The 21,769-nt window shown below is 46.7% G+C and overlaps 3 protein-coding genes across 5 annotated transcripts; 2 read left to right on the top strand and 1 right to left on the bottom strand.

Annotated features, from left to right (window-relative positions):
- The first annotated feature begins 681 nt into the window (after nucleotides 1–681).
- Nucleotides 682–9,050, top strand: mcm3 (minichromosome maintenance complex component 3). The gene is made up of 17 exons (XM_034527976.1): nucleotides 682–929; nucleotides 1,202–1,314; nucleotides 1,549–1,757; nucleotides 1,877–2,007; nucleotides 4,856–5,094; nucleotides 5,178–5,286; nucleotides 5,391–5,544; nucleotides 5,648–5,779; nucleotides 5,868–6,076; nucleotides 6,152–6,326; nucleotides 6,407–6,533; nucleotides 6,675–6,825; nucleotides 6,933–7,073; nucleotides 7,172–7,275; nucleotides 7,361–7,434; nucleotides 7,961–8,057; nucleotides 8,508–9,050. The coding sequence occupies exons 1-17, from the start codon at nucleotides 855–857 to the stop codon at nucleotides 8,704–8,706; spliced, it is 2,439 nt and encodes an 812-aa protein (XP_034383867.1). The 5' UTR covers nucleotides 682–854; the 3' UTR covers nucleotides 8,707–9,050.
- A 4,062-nt stretch (nucleotides 9,051–13,112) lies between these two features.
- Nucleotides 13,113–15,164, top strand: il17a/f3 (interleukin 17a/f3). Of its 3 annotated transcripts, none has more exons than XM_034527841.1 (4): nucleotides 13,113–13,133; nucleotides 13,365–13,540; nucleotides 13,695–13,838; nucleotides 14,684–15,164. In XM_034527841.1, exons 1-4 carry the CDS (start codon nucleotides 13,125–13,127, stop codon nucleotides 14,817–14,819), a joined length of 465 nt encoding a protein of 154 aa, XP_034383732.1. In that variant the 5' UTR covers nucleotides 13,113–13,124; the 3' UTR covers nucleotides 14,820–15,164. The 3 variants fall into 3 exon arrangements, with proteins under 3 accessions (XP_034383732.1, XP_034383734.1, XP_034383733.1); XM_034527843.1 differs by lacking the exon at nucleotides 14,684–15,164 and adding an exon at nucleotides 14,128–14,273; XM_034527842.1 differs by having other exon boundaries at nucleotides 13,124–13,225.
- Nucleotides 15,165–16,726: 1,562 nt separating this feature from the next.
- stmn4 (stathmin-like 4) lies at nucleotides 16,727–19,776 on the bottom strand. The gene is made up of 5 exons (XM_034527674.1): nucleotides 19,699–19,776; nucleotides 19,084–19,179; nucleotides 18,670–18,875; nucleotides 17,868–18,059; nucleotides 16,727–16,888 (listed from the first exon to the last, which is right to left on the bottom strand). Exons 1-5 carry the CDS (start codon nucleotides 19,709–19,711, stop codon nucleotides 16,829–16,831), a joined length of 567 nt encoding a protein of 188 aa, XP_034383565.1. The 5' UTR covers nucleotides 19,712–19,776; the 3' UTR covers nucleotides 16,727–16,828.
- Nucleotides 19,777–21,769: the final 1,993 nt, after the last annotated feature.

Raw genomic sequence — 21,769 nt, forward strand, 5'->3', positions numbered from 1 at the left:
TTGCCAGTTTTTTAATGAGGGTGCAGACTGAGTTTGTTTGCAGTTAATAACTGAAAATGCTTGTGTGTTGTGTCTGTGTGGAAGCTTGGCGTGGATGACACACAAACATTAAAAACCGAGTCCACTACATACCTCCAGGATCCCACATGCTAACATGCTAACAGCGGTGTTTAGCAGGTACAACTGCTACACATCTTGGTTTAGCATGCTAGCTTTGCTAATGAGCACTGAACAAACATACACACACTCTCTCTCTCTCTCTCTCCCCCCCCCACACACGCACACACACACACGCACACACATACATACACACGCACACACACACGCCTACACACACACACACACGCACACACATACATACGCCTACACACACGCACACACATACATACACACGCACACACACACACACGCACACACATACATACACACGCACACACACACATACACACGCACACACATACATACACACGCCTACACACACACGCACACACATACATACACACGCCTACACACACACACACGCACACACATACATACACGCGCCTACACGCACACACATACATACACACGCACACACACACAACCCCCTTCCGGCGCCACTTTCGCGCGAGTTCTTGAAGGGGCGGGCCCATGTGCTCCTCACGGTGGATTCTATTGGTCAGCTGGGCGACGATGCACAACGCGTGCGCAGAGTTGACCAATCCCTTCTCGCGCTGTTCTTACACCCGGCACGCAGTGGCGCGAAAACCTCGTCAGTGTGCAGTGGGACGACAGCGAGGCGCAACCCGCAGAAGACCCGCAGACGACCCGCAGAACAGCGTCTGACTCTAAAGCGTGATCAATCGTCTCCCACCATGTCTACCAACGTCGCAGACGACCAGGCGATGAGAGAGGCTCAGAGGGACTACCTGGACTTCCTGGACGACGACGTAAGTCCGACTTCTACCCGGTTAAACTCTTTGTTGTGGCCGAGACGTGAGAACCCACGAGAACCCACGAGAACCCACGGGAACCCACGGGAACCCACGCGGCCATAACAAAAGAACCGGGTCGATCAGTCATGCCGCCGGTGACAGTTAGCGGACGTTGCTGCGGCTCTCGGTGCGACACTCGAGTCTCTTCCCCCAATCGGAAGCGCATCTTGTAGTTGTTTACGTCATCAAGAGTTTTAGTAAAACCTTTTTATGTCCGTGTCCTGCAGCAAGACCAGGGGGTTTACCAGAGCAAGGTCCGGGACATGATCAGCGAGAACAAAGGCCGCCTGGTGGTCAACATCAACGACCTGAGGAGACGCAACGAGGCCCGGGCTGCAAAGTAAGTGTGCGTGTGTGCGTGCGAATCAAACACTTTGAGAAAGCAGTCTAAGCTGATCTAAGAAACTGTGCCTACATAATTGACCTGTTTTAATTCTCACACATTAGGATTCATTGCATCTTGAACTTGTAGCCTTTGTTTTTGTTGCGTCATCATTCCTGTATGTGACAATAACAACAACAAAAAGCCTGTTGCACAGTGAAAGTAATATTCCATCCGTGTCCTCTCCGCTAGACTGATGAGCAACGCCTTCGAGGAGCTGCTGGCGTTTCAGCGGGCCCTGAAGGACTTCGTGGCCACCGTGGACGCCACCTACGCCAAGCAGTACGAGGAGTTCTTTGTGGCCCTTGAGGGCAGCTTCGGCACCAAGCACGTCACCCCCCGAACCCTGACCTCCCGCCTGCTGGGCAGCATGGTGTGTGTGGAGGGCATCATCACCAAGTGTGAGTGTGTGTCGTCGTCGTCGTCCCCCGTCCCCCCCGGGTCTCAACCGTCATGCAATATTTGCTTCAGAATGGTCGAGGGATGTTAAAACCGCTCCTGTCATTGTCTCCTCCTTCAGGTTCCCTGGTGCGTCCTAAAGTAGTGCGCAGCGTCCACTACTGCCCGGCCACCAAGAAGACAATCGAGAGGAAGTACACCGACATGACCTCGCTCGATGCCTTCCCCACCAGTGCCATCTACCCCACCAAGGTAACCACACTGTACTCTTATCTGAGCAGTTTTTGGCTCCATGCTTTTCTCACACACACACACACACACACACGCGCACACAATTCAATTCAGTTTATTTTATATAGCCCAATATCACAAATTACAAATTTGCCTCAGAGGGCTTTACAATCTGTACACATACGACATCCCTGTCCCAGGACCTCACATCGGATCAGGAAAAACTCCCCAAAAATAACCTTTCACATGGAAAAAAGGGAAGAAACCTTCAGGAGAGCAACAGAGGAGGATCCCTCTCCCCGGATGGACAGATGAATAGATGTCATGTGTACAGAATGAACAGCATTACAGAGTTACATAAACACATTACATGAATATGACAATGTATGAATGGAACTCCAATCCATGAAACAGAAGGAGGTAGGGAGGGAGGGCGGGGCTCTAGGAACCACAAGTAGCCCCGCATTTAGTGAGCGCAGCTCTCTAGTGGGGCAATATGGTACTACAAGCTCCTTAAGATATGATGGTGCATCACCAATCAAGGCTTTGTAGGTGAGGAGAAGAATTTTAAATGTGATTTTTGATTTTACAGAGAGACTTATTAGAGCAGCCTGATAATAAGGTGTTGCAGTAATCTAGTCTGGAAGTAACAAACGCGTGAACCAGCTTTTCTGCATCTTTTTGAGACAAGATGTGCCTGATTTTTGAAATGTTACGTAGATGAAAAAATGCAATCCTTGAGATTTGCTTAACGTGGGAGTTAAAGGACATGTCTCGGTCAAAGATAACGCCTAGATTCTTTACAGTGGTGTTGGATGCCAGGGCAATGCCATCTACAGAAACCACATCACCAGATAATTGATCTCGGAGGTGTTCAGGGCCCAGTAAAATAACTTCAGTTTTCTGAGTTTAACATCAGGAAGTTGCAGGTCATCCATGTTTTTATGTCTTTAAGACATTCTTGAATTTTAGCGAGCTGGTTGGTCTCCTCTGGTTTGATCGATAGATATAATTGAGTATCATCTGCATAGCAATGAAAGTTTATGGAGTGTTTCCTGATAATGTTGCCCAAAGGAAGCATATATAAGGTAAATAAAATTGGTCCAAGCACACAACCTTGTGGAACTCCGTGATTAACGTTGGTGGTCATTGAGGCTTCATCGTTTACAAATACAAATTGAGATCGATCTGATAAATAGGATTTAAACCAACTTAGTGCGGTACCTGAAATGCCAATCGACTGATCCAGTCTCTGTAATAGGATGTCATGATCAATGGTGTCGAATGCAGCACTAAGGTCTAATAATACCAGTACGGAGATGAGTCCTTTATCTGATGCAATTAGGAGGTAATTTGTAATTTTCACCTGTGCTGTGGTGTTTTCTAAATCCTGACTGAAACTCCTCAAATAAACTATTCTGATGTAGGAAGTCGCACAACTGATTTGCGACTACTTTCTCAAGGATCTTAGAGAGGAAGGGAAGGTTAGAGATCGGTCTGTAGTTAGCCAACACCTCTGGATTAAGAGTGGGCTTCTTCAGGAGAGGTTTAATTACAGCTACTTTGAAGGAATGTGGTACATGGCCTGTTAGCAAAGACACATTAACAATATCCAACAGAGAGGTGCCAATTAAAGGCAACACGTCTTTAAGCAGCCTCGTTGGGATGGGGTCTAAGAGACAGGTAGACGGTTTAGAAGTAGAAACCGTTGAAGACAATTGATCTAGGTTAATGGGAGAAAAGCTATCCAAATATACACCAGGGCATACAGCCGTTTCCAAGGCCACTCCTCTTGATGACAGATCGGCAGTAGTTAAGGGCAAGAGATCATCAATCTTGCCTCTAATAGTTAAAATCTTTACATTGAAGAAGTTCATGAAGTCATTACTACTGAGGTCTATAGGAATACACGGCTCCACAGAGCTGTGACTCTGTCAGCCTGGCTACAGTGCTAAAGAGAACCCTGGGGTTGTTCTTATTTTTCTCTATTACTGATGAGTAATAGGCTGCTCTGGCATTACGGAGAGCCTTTTTATATGTTTTAAGGCTGTCTCGCCAAATTAAGCGTGATTCTTCCAGATTGGTGGAACGCCATATGCTTTCGTGAAGTTTGCTTTAGGTCGCGGGTCTGAGGGTTCTACCAGGGAGCAAACCTCCTTAGCCTCACTGTCTTTCTTCAGTGGGGCTATCGAGTCTAGTGTCTCTCAGTGATCCTGTAGCACTATCGACAATATGATCAATCTGGGACGGACTAAAGTTAGCACAGGAGTCCTCCGTCACATTGAGACGTGGTATTGAATCAAATGCAGAAGGAATCGCTTCTTTAAATTTAGCTACAGCACTGTCAGTTAGACATCTGGTGTAGAAACTTTTGACTAACGGTGTACACTCCGGGAGTATAAACTCAAAAGTTATGAGGTAATGGTCTGACAGAAGAAGGTTCTGTGGGAAGACCTCCAAATGCTCAAAGTCAATGCCATATGTAAGAACAAGGTGGAGGGTGTGGCCAAAGCAGTGAGTGGGTTTCTTTACTCTCTGACAGAAGCCAATCGAGTCCAACAATGAGATAAATTCAGTACTAAGGCAATCATTGTCAATATCCACATGAATCTTAAAATCTCCTACAATAATAACCAGTTTTAAGGACTAAACTAATGAACTACACTTGTTGCATGTACTGTTATCATTAAGGGAGGCAGAGGAATAGCTATACATGAGACACTCTGAGCAAGAGGGAGCGGGAGGGGGGGAGGAAAACATCGCAAGCTGCTAAGCTGGCAACCGGAAGTGATGCAATACGCTTACCGGAAGAGAGACAGCGATGCCACTTACACACACCACTTACTGTGTTTCTCTCTCACTTGACAAGGACGAGGAGAACAACCCCCTGGAGACAGAGTTTGGCCTCTCCGCCTACAAGGACCACCAGACCATCACGGTGCAGGAGATGCCGGAGAAAGCCCCGGCCGGCCAGCTGCCCCGCTCTGTGGACATCATCCTGGACAACGATCTGGTGGACTTAGTCAAGCCGGGAGACCGAGTGCAGGCCATCGGGACGTACCGCTGCCTGCCCGGCAAGAAGGGAGGGTTCACCTCCGGGACGTTCAGGTGAGATGGGATCAAGCGTGTGCGCCGGCGCTGCAGACTTCCCCCGAGTTCTTTATCGTTAATTCGCGCTTTTCCCCACTCAGGACCATCATGATCGCCTGTCACGTCAAACCGATGAGCAAGGAAGTGTCACCCAACTTCTCAGCGGACGACGTGGCCAAGATCAGGAACTTCAGCCGGATCCGCTCCTTGGTAAGACTTGGATCCCCCTAACTACCTATGCGAATCGGCTCCCTTTTTTATTTACTTTTATTGAATGATTGCTTGAATTCTTCCTTTTCTGTTTTTATACTCAGGATGTGTTTGATCAGCTGGCTCACTCCCTGGCTCCCAGTATCCATGGCCACCAGTACATAAAGAAGGCCATTCTCTGCATGCTGCTGGGCGGCGTGGAGAAGGTGCTGGAGAACGGGTCGCGCATCAGAGGAGACATCAACATCCTGCTCATTGGTACTGCCCTCTTTTCAATTTCCAAAAAGTATTGATCAATGAGCTGTTCTGCTGCACTTTGTTGGAGAGACCGGTTCATCTCATCATTCGTCTTCTTCACCAGGCGATCCATCGGTAGCGAAATCCCAGCTGCTGCGTTACGTGCTTCACACAGCACCCAGGGCCATTCCCACCACCGGGCGGGGCTCCTCTGGAGTGGGTCTGACCGCCGCGGTGACCACCGACCAGGAGACCGGTATGACGTGCACATCCGCACTGGCACGCTAACATTATTGGCGACCGCTTTAGCCTGCGTGCTAACCCTCTTCGTCTGTCTCCCCAAGGCGAGCGCCGCCTGGAGGCGGGCGCCATGGTGCTGGCCGACCGCGGCGTGGTGTGCATCGACGAGTTCGACAAAATGTCCGACATGGACCGCACAGCCATCCACGAGGTGATGGAGCAGGGCCGCGTCACCATCGCCAAGGCCGGCATCCACGCGCGCCTCAACGCCCGCTGCTCCGTGCTGGCGGCCGCCAATCCCGTCTACGGCAGGGTAACGAGAACTCCTCACTTGTTTTACTCGACTCTTCTTCTCTGAAAGTGTTAATCCCGCTCTCGTCTCGTGCAGTACGACCAGTACAAAACCCCCATGGAGAACATCGGCCTCCAGGACTCCCTGCTGTCGCGTTTTGACCTCCTGTTCATCGTGCTGGACCAGATGGATGCCGAGCAGGACCGTGAGATCTCGGACCACGTGCTGAGGATGCACCGCTACCGAGACCCCCGCGAGCAGGAGGGAGCAGGTGCTGTACACGAGGACGTCTTGTAACTGCAATCTTTGCAAAAGGTTGCTATTTGTTTTTAAATGTTGTTAATTATTTAGCCATGGCTTTTGGCGGGTCGGTCGACGTCCTGGCTACTGAAGACCCGGACGCCATAGTGGAGGAGCACGAGGAGCTGCAGATCTACGAGAAACACAACAACCTGCTGCATGGAACCAAGAAGAAGAGGTACACACAGGCACACTATATCTATCTATCTATCTATCTATCTATCTATCTATCTATCTATCTATCTATCTATCTATCTATCTATCTATCTATCATCTGGGTAACTGGCTAAAGAGAGATGCACTGTGTCCTTTTTCTCAGAGATAAGATTTTGAGCAAGGAGTTCATGAGGAAGTACATCCACATCGCCAAGGCGGTGACACCTGTGCTGACTGAGGAGGCAGCCAATCACATTGCAGAGGAGTACTCGAGGCTGAGGAGCCAGGAGCAGATGGGTGCCGACATGGCCCGGGTGAGCACAGGGCCTTTTTATGAAGAGGTTATATTGGGGGTGGACAGAGGTTCTGAGCAGAGGTCTTGACTCGATGTTGCTCTGACCCCGCCCCTCCTGTCCCTCAGACCTCTCCGGTGACGGCCCGTACGCTGGAGACGCTGATCCGGCTGTCCACGGCACACGCCAAGGCCCGCATGAGCAAAGCCGTGGAGCTGGAGGACTCGGAGGTGGCCGTGGAGCTCGTCCAGTTTGCCTACTTTAAAAAGGTCTGTCCCACTGTCTGCTCAAGGACCGAATTATGTGTTTTCTTTTTGTCCCGCGTTAACATGTGAATGATGCTCACATTGTCCGGTTTCCTCTGCAGGTCCTGGAGAAGGTGAAGAAACGCTCGAGACAGGAGCGGGACTCGGGTTCAGAGGAAGAAGAGGAGTCCTCCACGCAACGTTCACAGAAAACCGAGAAAAAGAGGTGACACTTTTGACACTCATAATGATGAAGAAATGCAACGGCTCTCACAGCCATCATTGATCACACTATCCTGTGTGTCCTGCAGGGGGCGGCCTGGTTCTCAGGGCAGCGAGCCCTACAGCCCGTATGAGTTCAGTGAGGAGCAGGAGGTTCCTGAGAGTAAGCATCCCTTTATTACCTCCCCACGCAGCTCTAGTCTGCTTCCACATTCTCAGGGACCCATTCCTGACATTCAGTCTCACTTATTATTATTTATTCTGTTTTTAAGAGACACACTCCTTTTTTGAAGGATAAACTGCAAATGACATTTTTTGCATATGAACTTTGTAGCATGACCACTGTTGAGGCTGAACATCTGTTTGTACTAATCACTCCATTTAAATGAAATGACTGAGAATATCCAATCAACATGATCCAGTCACAGTAAACTCAATATGTACTGTGTAATAAACATATGGATATGGAAAACTAACTCCTACAACGTGTTACTTGCATGGTGTGTGGCCCATTTGTTTTGACAGTGCATGGTGGACTGTAACAGTATATTGAGTTGTACGTTACGCGTGTAGTAACCAAGCAAAGCAGCCTCGGCTTCAGAGGGTGGAGCCTTTAACCTTCAGCTTGCATGTTTGCAACCGTCCTCTGTGCGTATGGGAGTTCTCACGTCGGTCCTTCTGCTCTCTAGTTCAGGCCGGGACCCCCAAGCCAGCCAAGCCCCAGCAGGAGGAGGAGCCCATGGACGCCGCCTCGCATGCTGGAGACTCGCAGCTTTCCGCAGAGAGGTGGGCGACTCATGTAAACAGAAGTGCATCGATGTATTGCAGATGCATGTTCTTCATGATTAGCTGCTACTTGCTGAAAGTGTCGCTGCGTTCCAGACAGCTCGTAGGTCGGAATCTTTACCAGTTGGAATTTCAAACGTCCGACCTCCAAGCAGCCGCTTCATTAGTTGGGGAGATTTAAAAAAAATAGTTTTTGTGAATAACCTTTACGGTTTTACTTTATATATTATTTTAATAGTGTAGATGCAAATTAACTTTACATCACCTTTCAAAAGTTGACGGGTTGAATGTTTCAACTGCGTCCGTATAAAGTCAGGTTCACCAGCGTTCCTTTGCACTTGTCTGGCCTGGAGGTGAGGTGGTACTCTTAGTCGCCATATGACACGTGCGGCCTTAAACCACAGCGGTGTGGCCACAATCGTAACCAAATCCGTGTGCTTCCTCCACCAGGCTGAAGGAGTTCAAGTCGTCCCTGTTCGCCGTGTTCCAGTCTGCTCACGCCCAGTCGGTGAAGATGACCAACCTGACGGCCGACATTAACAAGGGGCGAGAGAGCCGCTTCACGGAGCCCGAGGTTCGCAGCGCCCTGGCTCGCATGCAGGATGACAACCAGGTCATGATGGCCGACGACATCATCTTCCTCATCTGAGGGGCTGGCGGAGATTGCATGGTCTTAAAAAGAAACCGGGACTTGTATTCAAATGTACATTAATTGTTTTACTCTCATGCACCCTCTGTTCATCTCTTTATGTTGCACACGCAAAAAACCCACTAAACAGCTGATCTCTGTCCCTACCCATGATTATACACAGTTTATTCTCCCGATGGATTGGGGTCCACTGTGGGGCGATGGCTCCGTTGAGCACTGACCCCTCTACTGCTCATTGCTACGTCGGGGTTCACCAACACGTCTGGATTTGTATATAGTTCACAAGAAGTTTTGAAATTGTAACTGTTCTAACTATTAGAAAATAAACATGTGATGGGACATGAGTTGGGTTCTTGTGTTAAAGTGCTGTTACTTCATACCTTTTAACATTTTTTTATGTTGCTCCCATTATTTACAAGTTGACATGAAATGTCAACTTAAAGACTTTCTTTGCACACGCACATACTTTTGGTTACACTTCAGTTGGAAGCCTGTCAGCGAGCACTCCTCCGTTGCCGCGGTAACCCATCCACCCGACAGGTGAGCCGTTATCAACCAGGTGGGCCTTGGGCTGGTCCCAACAGGCCAGTATAAAATTTGAGACACTGAACTATCGCCTTCACGTGACTAACACTACAGATGGGCACTTCTTTGGGTTTTTTGCCACGCAAGTCGGTTACGAGGTTGAACTGTTGGATGTTTGCATCTACCTGGAGGTGTCTGATGCCTGGTGAGCCGGTCTACCGCGTTGGCCCTGCTGATCGCCCCACCCGATTGGAGTTCCATTCATACATTGTCATATTCATGTAATGTGTTTATGTAACTTTGTAAAAGCTGTTCATTCTGTACACATGACATCTATTCATCTGTCCATCCGGGGAGAGGGATCCTCCTCTGTTGCTCTCCTGAAGGTTTCTTCCCTTTTTTCCCTGTCAAAGGTTATTTTTGGGGAGTTTTTCCTGATTCGATGTGAGGTCAAAGGTCAGGGATGTTGTATGTGTACAGATTGTAAAGCCCTCTGAGGAAAATGTGTGATATTGGGCTATACAAAATAAACAGAATTGACTTGAATGTACCGCCAAGTTCTCAACGACAGTGAGAGACCGATCGGCAGCTCTGGTGGACAGTCCATTTGCTAAATTGTGATTTTTGGGCTATAAAAAATAAAGTGAATTGAATTGCAGTTTTTATTTCGACTGGGAGCAGGAGTGATGTGTCTTATATATATATATATTCATACTTTGCATCCTGAGGAAATCACTGCATGCCTCATGCAGGTCGTTTTCTTTGTGCATGCAACCGACCCTAGCTTTATGTTATGTGAATAAAACATTATTTTGAATTGATGAAGGCAGTTCAAAATATAAAGCATACTTTGGTGTTTCATTTTTACCTCTTTACTTTTACAAAATGTCTAATTTGAGAGAAATTGTCACAAAAACAAAATGATCACCGAATCTGAACTAATAAAAATCGAATTTGTTCATACCAATGTGTTTCCAGTGTGCCAAGAAATGGTGCAGAAAGGAATTTTAATGTCACAAATGTGAATTGGAACACCGGTTAAACGAAGAGCTTATGTCGGAGATGCTGGGGAACTTTGTGATTTCCCAGAAGAGCTGCTCTTGAATGATTTCACCTCTTCCTGTTCAGTACTGGAGTGTTTACAAGAAGCACAGCGTTTGAACCCTCGAAGCATCCACTTTGTGTGGGAGGTATGGTATCAAAGGATACCATACTCGATATGAGTCAGCCGTGGGTTCAGGTGATGGCAGCTGTTCACAATAAACTAATTACTCAAAGTTACCGTGGCCCTGTCAAGTACAGCGGCGAGCAGATCAGCAGAGCTAGCTTGAGAGCTTTTGGTAAAACCCGAAGAAAAGAGCTGGCATTGTTAGGTCTTAAAGCTCAACATGTTGGGAAATATACTTATTTGCGTTCTTGTATAAATGTGGAGATAGATATCGCTTTCATATTTTTTGTCCGGTAAATAAAAGGCTGCGGCAAGCAGCTGGTTAGCTTAGCATTAGGCTAATGGGGGAAATGGTTAAATCTACCTACAGGCCCTTATAAAGATCACTGATTAACATGTCATATTTGGTGTGTTTAATGTCCACGAGAAACAGAGTGACAGATGGTTTTGCTGCATTTCCTTATTCTTTATCATTTCTTTATGCTCAGAAAACCGGCAGTAGCTTCATATTAAAGGGAGTTATTCAGTTTATTTTGTATAGCCCAATATCACAAATTACAAATTTGCCTCAGAGGGCTTTACAATCTGTACACATACGACATCCCTGTCCCAGGACCTCACATCGGATCAGGAAAAACTCCCCAAAAATAACCTTTGACAGGGAAAAAAGGGAAGAAACCTTCAGGAGAGCAACAGAGGAGGATCCCTCTCTGGACAGATGAATAGATGTCATGTGACCAGAATGAACAGAGTTACAGAGTTACATAAACACATTACATGAATATGACAATGTATGAATGGAACTCCAATCCATGAAACAGAAGGAGGTAGAGAGGAGGGGGGGCGAGGCGCATCAGCAGGGCCAACGCGGGAGGCCGGCTCACCAGGTATCAGACACCTCCAGGTCCAATGGACCCTATGAGACGTGAAGTCACAACGACTCCGGGGAGGAAGCAGAGTTAATAAGGTGAGTAGCATGTCCTCGTTCTTGCTGCATGGGGGCAGTCGACTGGAGGATCTCTCGTCCCAATACCAGTGACGGGTCCGACTGAGCTATCCCTTCAAGGTGTTCATGTTACTGCTCTGTTACCATGCATCCTTGTTGGCCGAACCCGGAACACAAGCCATGCTTTGCTACATCGTCGTGGACTAACGGCTCACCCCTCTGTTGGGTGCTTCTGACGAGCCATTGCCGTCTCAACACAGGCTCCACCCACCTCGCCATGAGATACGGCAATGTTACAAAGACAGAAAAAACTTTCAATAGAAGGCCTGAATGCAGGTCATGATAAAGGTGGGGTGGATTCAATTGTACAACTAATACATGCATGTGGCACTAAACTGCACCATCCGGGAGGTCAGTGTAGAGTTATGCATAAAAAGAGGGCATAAACAGGAACAGGACAGGAAATATGTCGGCAACTAATCAAATGAATTGCAAGCTACGGTGACTCAAAACACACAATAGATACATAATAGTAGATGGCTAGGTTGCCACTTGACCCCCACAAACCTTTCATTTAATACTATGAATTTAAAAGAATACATCATGGTTCTACATTTTCAATATTAAAACCATGCTTTTCAACACATTTATAAAAAAAGAGCCGACTAAATCCGTCCCCAAACAAAGAGATATTAGCCTCAGCTGCTCTCTCAGGTGGGTCTCAGCTCAGGAGGAAAGGCCCAGGTGAGCTTCTCACCCCCTTTTTATAGACTCCGGCCCCTTTGCCTGGGTCCGAATGCCAGACTCCCTGTTCCCGGCCTTTCCACATGGGTTTAAAAAGGTGTTTCAAGCTGAACATGCGACCGGCCGGCCTTTAATAAACCCTTTTAGGAAGTGGTCAGTTTCTATCTGAGCACCAGGTTGAAGGTCACAACGATCGCCTTATGTTTTCAACATATTCAGGTGTTTGTGAGAAGGATATTTCGTCACACTGGTGATGCAGCAAAGTAGCACAGAGGTTCTGGACCCGTCAGTTCGGAGGATGTTATTCTGTAATTCTGCTGATTCATTCCCAGAAGTGTCATCAGCGCTTCCCTGACCTACATCGCTCAGTGTGTAGGTGGACCTTAGTGTTTTAAATGACTCGCAGAAGTCAAATCAAAGTTTAAGGCTGTTCACCACGATGAGTCGGTTCTTAAAGGGACACTAACGGTGACCGGTCCCACCCGCAGGCCCATCTCAAGCGAAGACCTTCTTTTTGAAAAGACATTATGAATGATGATTTGTTTTCCTGTGGTTTAGGTTGACAACATCCTCCCTAGTTGGTTTTGTGCACTGAAAGAAAATAAATCAAGCATGACTTGCAGGTTATTACACCAGTGTGTTTTGTTAGTGTTCTGTTTTCACAACCACATCAAAAAGGTTTTCACACCTTTGGGTGTCACCAGGCTCATCCCACTTCTTCTAGGCACTGGCGGGTCAAAATGGGGCCAAGTCAAAAGAACAATGTACAAAATATCTTAAGCTACTGTCATCCAGTGTGAGAAGGCCATCGTCTGCTTGAACAGCGAGGACCAAGGCAATGACAAAAGTGCACACACGGGTAGAAACAGGGACAAACAAAGACCACGGAGGCGCTGCTCTCATCTCCAGATCGCCATCTTTCAAAATCAGTGACAGTCATAGCGGAAATGCACCGCAGATCTTCCCAACACACACCGACACAGCCCGCCTGCATATAAAAACACAGAGAGAGCCGGAGACAGAACCAGAGGAACCATGCCGCTGGTGAGTGCGCCGAACTCCTCCGTGGCCAAAGAGGGAGGCTGTGGGGTTTGTGATGGACACGTGCTGATAGGATAGGACACTTTAAATGAAAAGTAAATGTATCTTTTGCCTCCAAACCCACAGTTTTATCGCCGTGAAGCAAACAGATGGGAAACCTATTTGTGTCGATGTTTCAGAACCAGTTATGTGTCCCTTTGTGTGTTAGACGTTGATGTTGTTTCTGGCCTTCAGGTGATGAGAGCTCTGCTGGTGTTGGTGCTGGGCCTGACGGTCTCCATGAAGTCGGGGCAGGGAGCCAGACTGAGGGGCGCGTCCGTGAGACTGGATCTGGATCCCTCAGTGATGCCTCAGATCGGCAGGGCCGCCTCGACCATCGCCAACATGTCTCTGTCACCGTGGACGTACAGGTGAGGCCTCGCCGGGCTTTTATCTCATTGCTTTGCACCAGTCGGTGCCAAAAAATAAAAACCCTGCTCCCATTTGTTTGGTCGTTCAGTTCTCTGTTGTGGGCGTTCATAGCCTGTGGTCCCATCGGTACAGATGTGTTTCCTCCCTCTCCAGAGAGTCCCGTGTGGAGTCTCGGCTGCCTCGGCAGATCTTCCACGCTGTGTGCCTGACCTCTGGCTGTCTGAGCCTGCAGGGGGGAGCAGAGAACGCAGGCCTGGAGGCCAAACCCATCTACCACCAGGTCCTGGTCCTCCACAAGTGAGCAACCGCAGTTTTGGTCAAAGCAGCTGAAAAGTAGTCGGGCCTGTGCTTCTGTTTCTGGTTGAGGTCACTGTGCAACAACCAGTTCGTAGTCGTAAAAAACACATTGAGTGGGTCCACTGGACAAGGTGGAAATGTAGTCTGGAAAACAAGCTGCTGGGCAGTTATCATGAATTGATTTTTAAATGTATTTCTGATTTTCTTTCTCCTATATTTGTCATATGCATCTCAGAGAAATAAGTTTCTTTCGCAGAAATTCACGATTTTAATCTGGTTTCTTTTTCAGAATATTACCCTCCTTCCCCAACTACTTGATACTGTATTCTTCTGCACATTAGCCTAGCTTAGCAAAACGACTTGATGCAGTCTTTATGCTAAGCTAGCTCAAAGTTAAATAATTAAATAATTACGTCTACACAGAAACAGAATATATGATCTTAATGCTAAGCTAAGCTAATCGTCTCCCTGCTCTACTTGACAGACAGGAAGATGGTATCGATCTGCTGGTATTTTAATTTGAATCAACTCTATTTTCCAAGAGTTATTGAACTGTACATACACATACAGTACAGGTATTTTGAGTGAACATTATGGGATGCATAGTTGATAAATGAGTTGGGAGCAATGTGAAAACCAACACATATCTGGTGTTTATCATGTCAAGGAATTGTTGGCTTCTGTTTTTACAGACGCTGCATTCAGGGCAATAAACTGAATGGAAACACGCGTGATTGCACACTTTTCTTGTTGTTTCTTCCCCATCTTTTCTCTGTGATTTTGTTTCACAATCTTACATCATCTGCGTTCAATCGGCCCTCACACATTTCTCCATCCCGCCCCAGAATCTCGAAGCAAAGGCCCGGTACCAGGAGGAGGAAATGGTACAGCCTCAGACTGGGGACGGAGGTGATCTCAGTGGGCTGCACCTGTGTGAGGCCCAGTGTGGTGCCACAGCCGCCACGCGCAGCACTCTTCTGATGTTAGGCTATTATGTATTTTACAAAGACACACAGAAGGAATTTTGTTGCACCCATTTCTAATGTCTAGTGTGGCCTTTAACTTGTACCAGCCAATTACTGGCGATCAGAGACATGCTCAGAGCTGCGATGCTTTCTGCCCCCTAGTGGTGGAAAATGATAAACAGTGTCTGACAAACACATTTACTGTCTGTCATGAGTCATGAGAAGTAAGTTGTTGGAAATGTATCTTTGTATATGCTAAATAATGTTGTCTTTTGTTGTTGTTTTAAATTCACCTTTAAAAACTGCTCTTATTTTATTGTAAACCATACCAGAATGCTTTATTAAAAGGTTTTTAATTCAATTCTGATGTCTTTTGGACTGTGATAAAATATTATAATTTGTTCAATCGGACATTGATTTATAAAAAAAATATTATTTATGAGAATTGACATGCAATGTCAAATAATATATGTCCCATATCAACCGATACGCATCTTGTAAAAGTGAACTCTCTAGATCCACATAGGATGCTAATACATATTAAGGCATGTATTAAGGTGTATTGTCATGTTTCATGGATGTGACCTAAACATTAGTCTCACAGGCAGCCAGTGTTAGTATCAGATCCCTCTATTTTCATCTTTACTAAAAAGAGAATTATTTTAGACTTTCTATTCCAGCATATATATGATTATGTGAAATGTAAGTTGTCACATACATTATAGATTTAAACACTCTTTAATTTATATTATTGGCTTGAATGACCATAAAGTGCATGCAAAACATTGAGGAACAATGAGGAGAAGCAGAGTTTCAGTCAAGCCGTTTTTTACTGACCATGCCAAATAGATACAATCAACCAGCCTCGAAGATACACAGCGACACAGCCACAGCAAGTACAACCCGTCACAGACACAGTGCAGCATGTACACACCTCCATCAAGTCAGTATGACTCAACAAGCTCACTTCATGTTTCTGTTTGACTCTTTTTTGGTTTACATTCCTTTGAAAATCAAACACCGACAATCAGAGCACAGTGACACATGGCAAAGCAAAGTGAGACCGCTGGTTGGCCAGGCCCCCCCATCAGAACTCCTCCTCCTCATGACCAAATCCATCCAAATTCTGAACTACATATCCATCCATGTGCTTTTGAGTTGTGCTTACTGAAATAAGAGTGCAATCAGTGCTCTAAATCTAAGACTCAAATGCATGTCACTGATCTATAACTAGACACTACGGTTAAAAGTTTTTACTTTTTTTTAATAAAGAGCTGGAACGAGGCAGAATGCAGCAGAGCTTCCTCCCCCCTTTTCAAGCTTTTTTTTGTGCGTGTTTCTCCCTGGAGCGATGTCTGATTCTTCCCTTTGATATTCATAAACCATATCGTGAGATTCACATGAGTACTGCACATGCAGGATTCCCAAAAGACAGACACAACAATCCCACAAAATGCATGAGAGCGGTGGAGCGAGGGAAATCTGTTTTTTAAATCTTTTTATTCAATAAGGGAAACAGCAGAAGCTTGTGTGTAATTTCCTGTTTATGTGTATTGACTGGTAATAGTCCATCAGTCTGGGACTCTTAGCTTTGTCCTGGTTGTGACTGTCTAGAACTCCTAAACTACATCTGTGTGTCCAGTGTTTTGTTCAGTTTGCGCTCATCACATATTTGTCATGTTTTAGATCACAACTCACTCCTCTGATTGGGTAGAAACGGTGTGATTGGCAACTCCTGATGATCAAACACGGCTCGGTGATCGATACAGAGTGTCCTGCTGCAGAAATGAGAGCCGGGATTCAAACATGTGCATCTTTCCGCCTTGATGCTTTTGTTCTTCACCAATCAACCCTTTTAATGTTTATTGTGATGTCCCCCCCCCCCCCCCCCCACACACACCTTTCCTGTAGAACACTGTTTTGATTTCCTTTGTTTTTCAAATTTAAATGTTGTTACCAATCACAAAACTCCCAGTCCTGCTCTCTCTCTTCTCTCCTTCTCTTCTTCTCTTCTTCTCCACTCATCTACCGGCAGGCTTCCTCCTTCATCTCCTTGTTCTTCCTCACTTCTTCCGCGTGTTTGTCCTGCCAGACAAATACAAATACAGAGACTGTGTTAGCAGTCATGAAGAATTGAACAGGGGAAAGCTCCAGAGTGGGGAGAGCCACCTCATTTAATATTCCTGCTTACTGATCAAGCCTTTGAACCACATTAAAATAGAAAAGCCCACTTTATGTATGTAGCGTGCCTCATTCGCACTCAAGAAAACATTCAACTTTAGATGAAAGGAAAATGTTTAGCAAAATACGCTCATATGCAACACATAATTTCTTAAGTAGCAAGCTTTGGAGGTGCTGGCGGGCGGATTGTTTTACCTTTGGATTGCTAGCTGTTTCCGGCTGCTGGTCTACACATATGACACTGATACCAACACAACTAAACTAAATATGTAGAAGTTTAAATAATATATACTACCACATTTTGGGAAATTACCTCATCTGCTTCACTAAAGAGAGTTAACTAACTTTGGAGCTGGAGCTATGAGGCAATTAGCCTAGCTTAGCATAAAGAAAACAGGAAACAGGGAAACAGTTTGCCTGGCTGTCTCAAAGTAAAAAAAGAGAAAAGGCCCGACTGATTAACACATTGTATTGTGTTTGTTTAACCCACATAGAAACAGAAGTATAAAAACAACAATGTATGCTCTTAATTAGTTAAGCTTATTGTCTCCCGGCTCTAGCGCCGTACTTGTGGCACAGACATGACAAGTGCAATCGACCATCTCATGTAACTCACATTTCTCAAATTGTTGGGCAATTCCTTGAATATTTCCTCGATTACACTGCTAGTGCACAGCTGATCAGGTTTGCTTCTCTAATAAATGTCTTCCAAATGTTTGACATCGATACAGGAGCCCTCACTGCTCTGGGGGACTGGGCTTTCATCAAATCCATCATCATTTGCAAAGACACATTGGTACATTGTGGTGTGTTAGAGTGGATTTTTCATGAAGTGGGAGACCTTCAGAGCAAAAGTCTCTGGATCAAATCAACTGGACCGTACCTTCTCCTGCAGCCTCTCCAGCATGGCGGCCAGCAGGGCCTCCCTGTTCTCCTTATTGGCCTCCATCTTTTGCTCAAGCTTCTCCTTGGCGTTCTTGATGAAGTTGTTGTTCTCCTCAAAGGCCTTCTGGATCACCTCGCGCTCGTGCTCCCTCTTCTCCGCCAGGTGCTTCAGCAGCTCCGCCTCCTGGCACTGGAGGGCGACAGAGAGCACCGAAGGTATGTCAACTGGGGACTTTTAATCATGTCACTGGGATTAGTTTCTCAAACTAAGTCCTGCCCACTACGAACCTGTGCTCTCATGTGAAGGAACCAAACCTATCGCGACTTGTCCATCACTCAAGGACCTGATTGAGGACATACGGGGCGTTGAAGGCACTTAGTAAACAAAGGATTACTAAAGGAAACATCTGATGTTGCAGGTGTTGCTCAGTGGCAGGACATAGTCTCTGTGCCAGCTATCATTCCTCACCTCTCCCCTCTCCCTTCCTCCCCCTCTCTCCACCGTCCTCTTTGCTTGATGAATATGAGCCGCCGTGAGTGGAGCTTTCATGATTGCGTTCCTTGTGCTTTCATGTCTCTCTTTTCATGTTTCCCACCCTCCCTCTGCTTCCTCCAACACTCCCTCCCACTTTCCTTTGATCAATTTCCACCCTATTTCCTCCTGAGTTTATAAATCACGCTGCCCACAAAGAGTGTTGACAGATGTTTGACAATGCCTGAATGAGCAGCAGCTGGGGCCAGGGTTACAAGTTTAGGGTTCGGGGCCGGTCCGGTTGGGTTAGTCGTAAATATGACCTCACCTTTCGCCTCTCTTCGGCCGCCTCCAGCTTCTTCTGGATCTCCTCCAGGGACGGGTCGCGGCGCTGTGGCGAGGAGCCATTGAGCTCTGGCACCCCGTCAAAGGACGGGGGCTTGAGGATGACCTCGAAGGCCTGGCCAGATGTTCGCTTGTTCAGCTCAATTACCTCCACGTCTTTGATGACGCACCAGCCCAGGTCCACCGCATCTGTGGCGTTGGATTGGGTTTAGACTCTTCATTTGTACGCATTTTCAATACACTATTACACATCGTCAATGTGGTTTGTGGTTCGTCCCTTCTACAGGTCTCTGCTAAGTGCTTTGGGAACAATAATTCCTACATTTCCCAGAATGCGTATATTTGGCAATAATACTGTATGGTCGTTAACACGTGCGCTAAAGTGATTTATTGTTACCTTCTGCCTTGTATGTAGGTTTGTCTGCAGTCTGTGGGTTGAAGCAGGCACAGAACAGAGACACCAGGGGGAGCTCCTTGACCTTCTCTCTGTAGGCTGAGGACACACACACACACACACGCCAGCAAACACATGCACACACACACACGTGCAGACACACACACATACACACACATACACACACACACACACACACACACACACACAGTCGTGTTTCCATCACTTGAGAGGACATTACATCCACTTACATGCATTTCCTGGAGACTAGCCCTGGCCCTAATAACCCCTACAACCCTAATCCTAACCTTAACCTCAACCTAAACTTGGTATTTAACTTTGACTTTAACCTCAACTTAATCCTGAATCTAACCTGATCCTAACCCAAACCTAAACCTAACATGAACTTAACTTCAAACTTAAATTAAACCTAACCTAACCCTGACCTATAGCTAAGGTTTGAGTTAACTCTATTGCACTTGCTTTGTGATGCTTGACATTGTGTTAACACTGTCAAGACACATGGTTCAAATAATAAGTGCATTCTCGTCATCATTCCCTCAATGAGCACTTTATACATTCAAGTTTAAGGAGCTGCAATGGTGTGTGTGACTTTACCTGCCAGAGTCATCTTCTCACTGTGTATGTATAACTCTCCTGGGATGCTGAAGATCCTTCTCAGTCTGTCAGAGAGAGAGAGAGAGAGAGAGAGGGAGAGGGAGAAAGAGAGAGGGAGAGAGAGAGGGAGAGCGAGAGTAAGAGACAGAGGGACAGAGAGAGAGAGGGTGAGGGAGAGGGAGAGGGAGAGGGAGGGAGAGAGGAAGGGAATGAAGCACATTCAAACGTCATATAATAAATGTGACTACGGAGAGAATGAACAGGACGGCAAGCTGCAGTGCAAGCACCTCCCATTCAGGTTTAATTCAACCAATGAGAGAACAGAGGGCTTGACAAGTAGATGGCGCTAAAAGTAGAGGGCGCTACAAGTATAGGGGGCTACAAGTATAGGGGGCTACAAGTATAGGGGGCTACAAGTAGAAGGCGCTACAAGTAGAGGGCGCTACAAGTATAGGGCGCTGCAAGTAGAGGGCGCTACAAGTAGATGGCGCTACAAGTAGAGGGCGCTACAAGTATAGGGCGCTGCAAGTAGAGGGCGCTACAAGTAGATGGCGCTGCAAGTAGAGGGCGCTGCAAGTAGAGGGCGCTACAAGTAGATGGCACTACAAGTATAGGGGGCTACAAGTAGATGGCGCTAAAAGTAGAGGGCGCTACAAGTAGATGGCACTACAAGTATAGGGGGCTACAAGTAGATGGCGCTAAAAGTAGAGGGCGCTACAAGTATAGGGCGCTGCAAGTAGAGGGCGCTACAAGTAGATGGTTCTGCAAGTAGAGGGCGCTGCAAGTAGAGGGCGCTGCAAGTAGATGGCACTACAAGTAGATGGCGCTGCAAGTAGAGGGCGCTGCAAGTAGATGGCGCTACAAGTAGATGGCACTACAAGTATAGGGCGCTACAAGTAGAGGGCGCTGCAAGTAGATGGCGCTACAAGTAGATGGCACTACAAGTATAGGGCGCTGCAAGTAGAGGGCGCTGCAAGTAGATGGCGCTGCAAGTAGAGGGCGCTACAAGTAGAGGGCGCTGCAAGTAGAGGGCGCTGCAAGTAGAGGGCGCTGCAAGTAGATGGCACTACAAGTATAGGGCGCTACAAGTAGATGGCACTAAAAGTATAGGGCGCTACAAGTAGAGGGCGCTGCAAGTAGAGGGCGCTACAAGTAGATGGCGCTGCAAGTAGATGGCGCTGCAAGTAGAGGGCGCTACAAGTAGAGGGCGCTGCAAGTAGAGGGCACTGCAAGTAAATGGCACTACAAGTATAGGGCGCTACAAGTAGATGGCGCTGCAAGTAGAGGGCGCTACAAGTAGATGGCGCTGCAAGTAGATGGCACTACAATTTCAATTCAATTTCAATTCAGTTTATTTTGTATAGCCCAATATCACAAATTACAAATTTGCCTCAGAGGGCTTTACAATCTGTACACATACGACATCCCTGTCCCAGGACCTCACATCGAATCAGGAAAAACTCCCCAAAAATAACCTTTGACAGGGAAAAAAGGGAAGAAACCTTCAGGAGAGCAACAGAGGAGGATCCCTCTCCCCGGATGGACAGAAGCAATAGATGTCATGTGTACAGAATGAACCGCATTACAGAGTTACATAAACACATTACATGAATATGACAATGTATGAATGGAACTCCAATCCATGAAACAGAAGGAGGTAGGGAGGAGGGGGCCCTATACAAGTATAGGGCGCTACAAGTAGAGGGCGCTGCAAGTAAATGGCACTACAAGTATAGGGCAAGTAAAGAACTGTCTCACCAGACCTTCCACCACCTGCCATCCTCCTGACTGTCCCTCTCTCCCTCTGTCTCTCTGTCTCTCTGTCTCCCTCTCTCTCTCTCTCTCCCTCTGTCTATCCCGTTGCTGTCTGTCAGATGGTCTCATCAACACTGAATTGATGGTCATATGAGGGACACCCGACTCGGTCTAGTGAAGGAGATGCTTACATAATGAGACAGAAGAAAGGTTTCCTTTTCAATCTGAAGAGTATGACGACGACCATTACAGCAAATGAATATGTGATCGTGTTTTGGGAGATGGACACAACTTCCTGCAACATTGCTGCTCCCGG

The sequence above is a fragment of the Cyclopterus lumpus genome, chromosome 24 (assembly GCF_009769545.1).
Source record: "Cyclopterus lumpus isolate fCycLum1 chromosome 24, fCycLum1.pri, whole genome shotgun sequence".
NCBI lineage: Eukaryota > Metazoa > Chordata > Actinopteri > Perciformes > Cyclopteridae > Cyclopterus > Cyclopterus lumpus.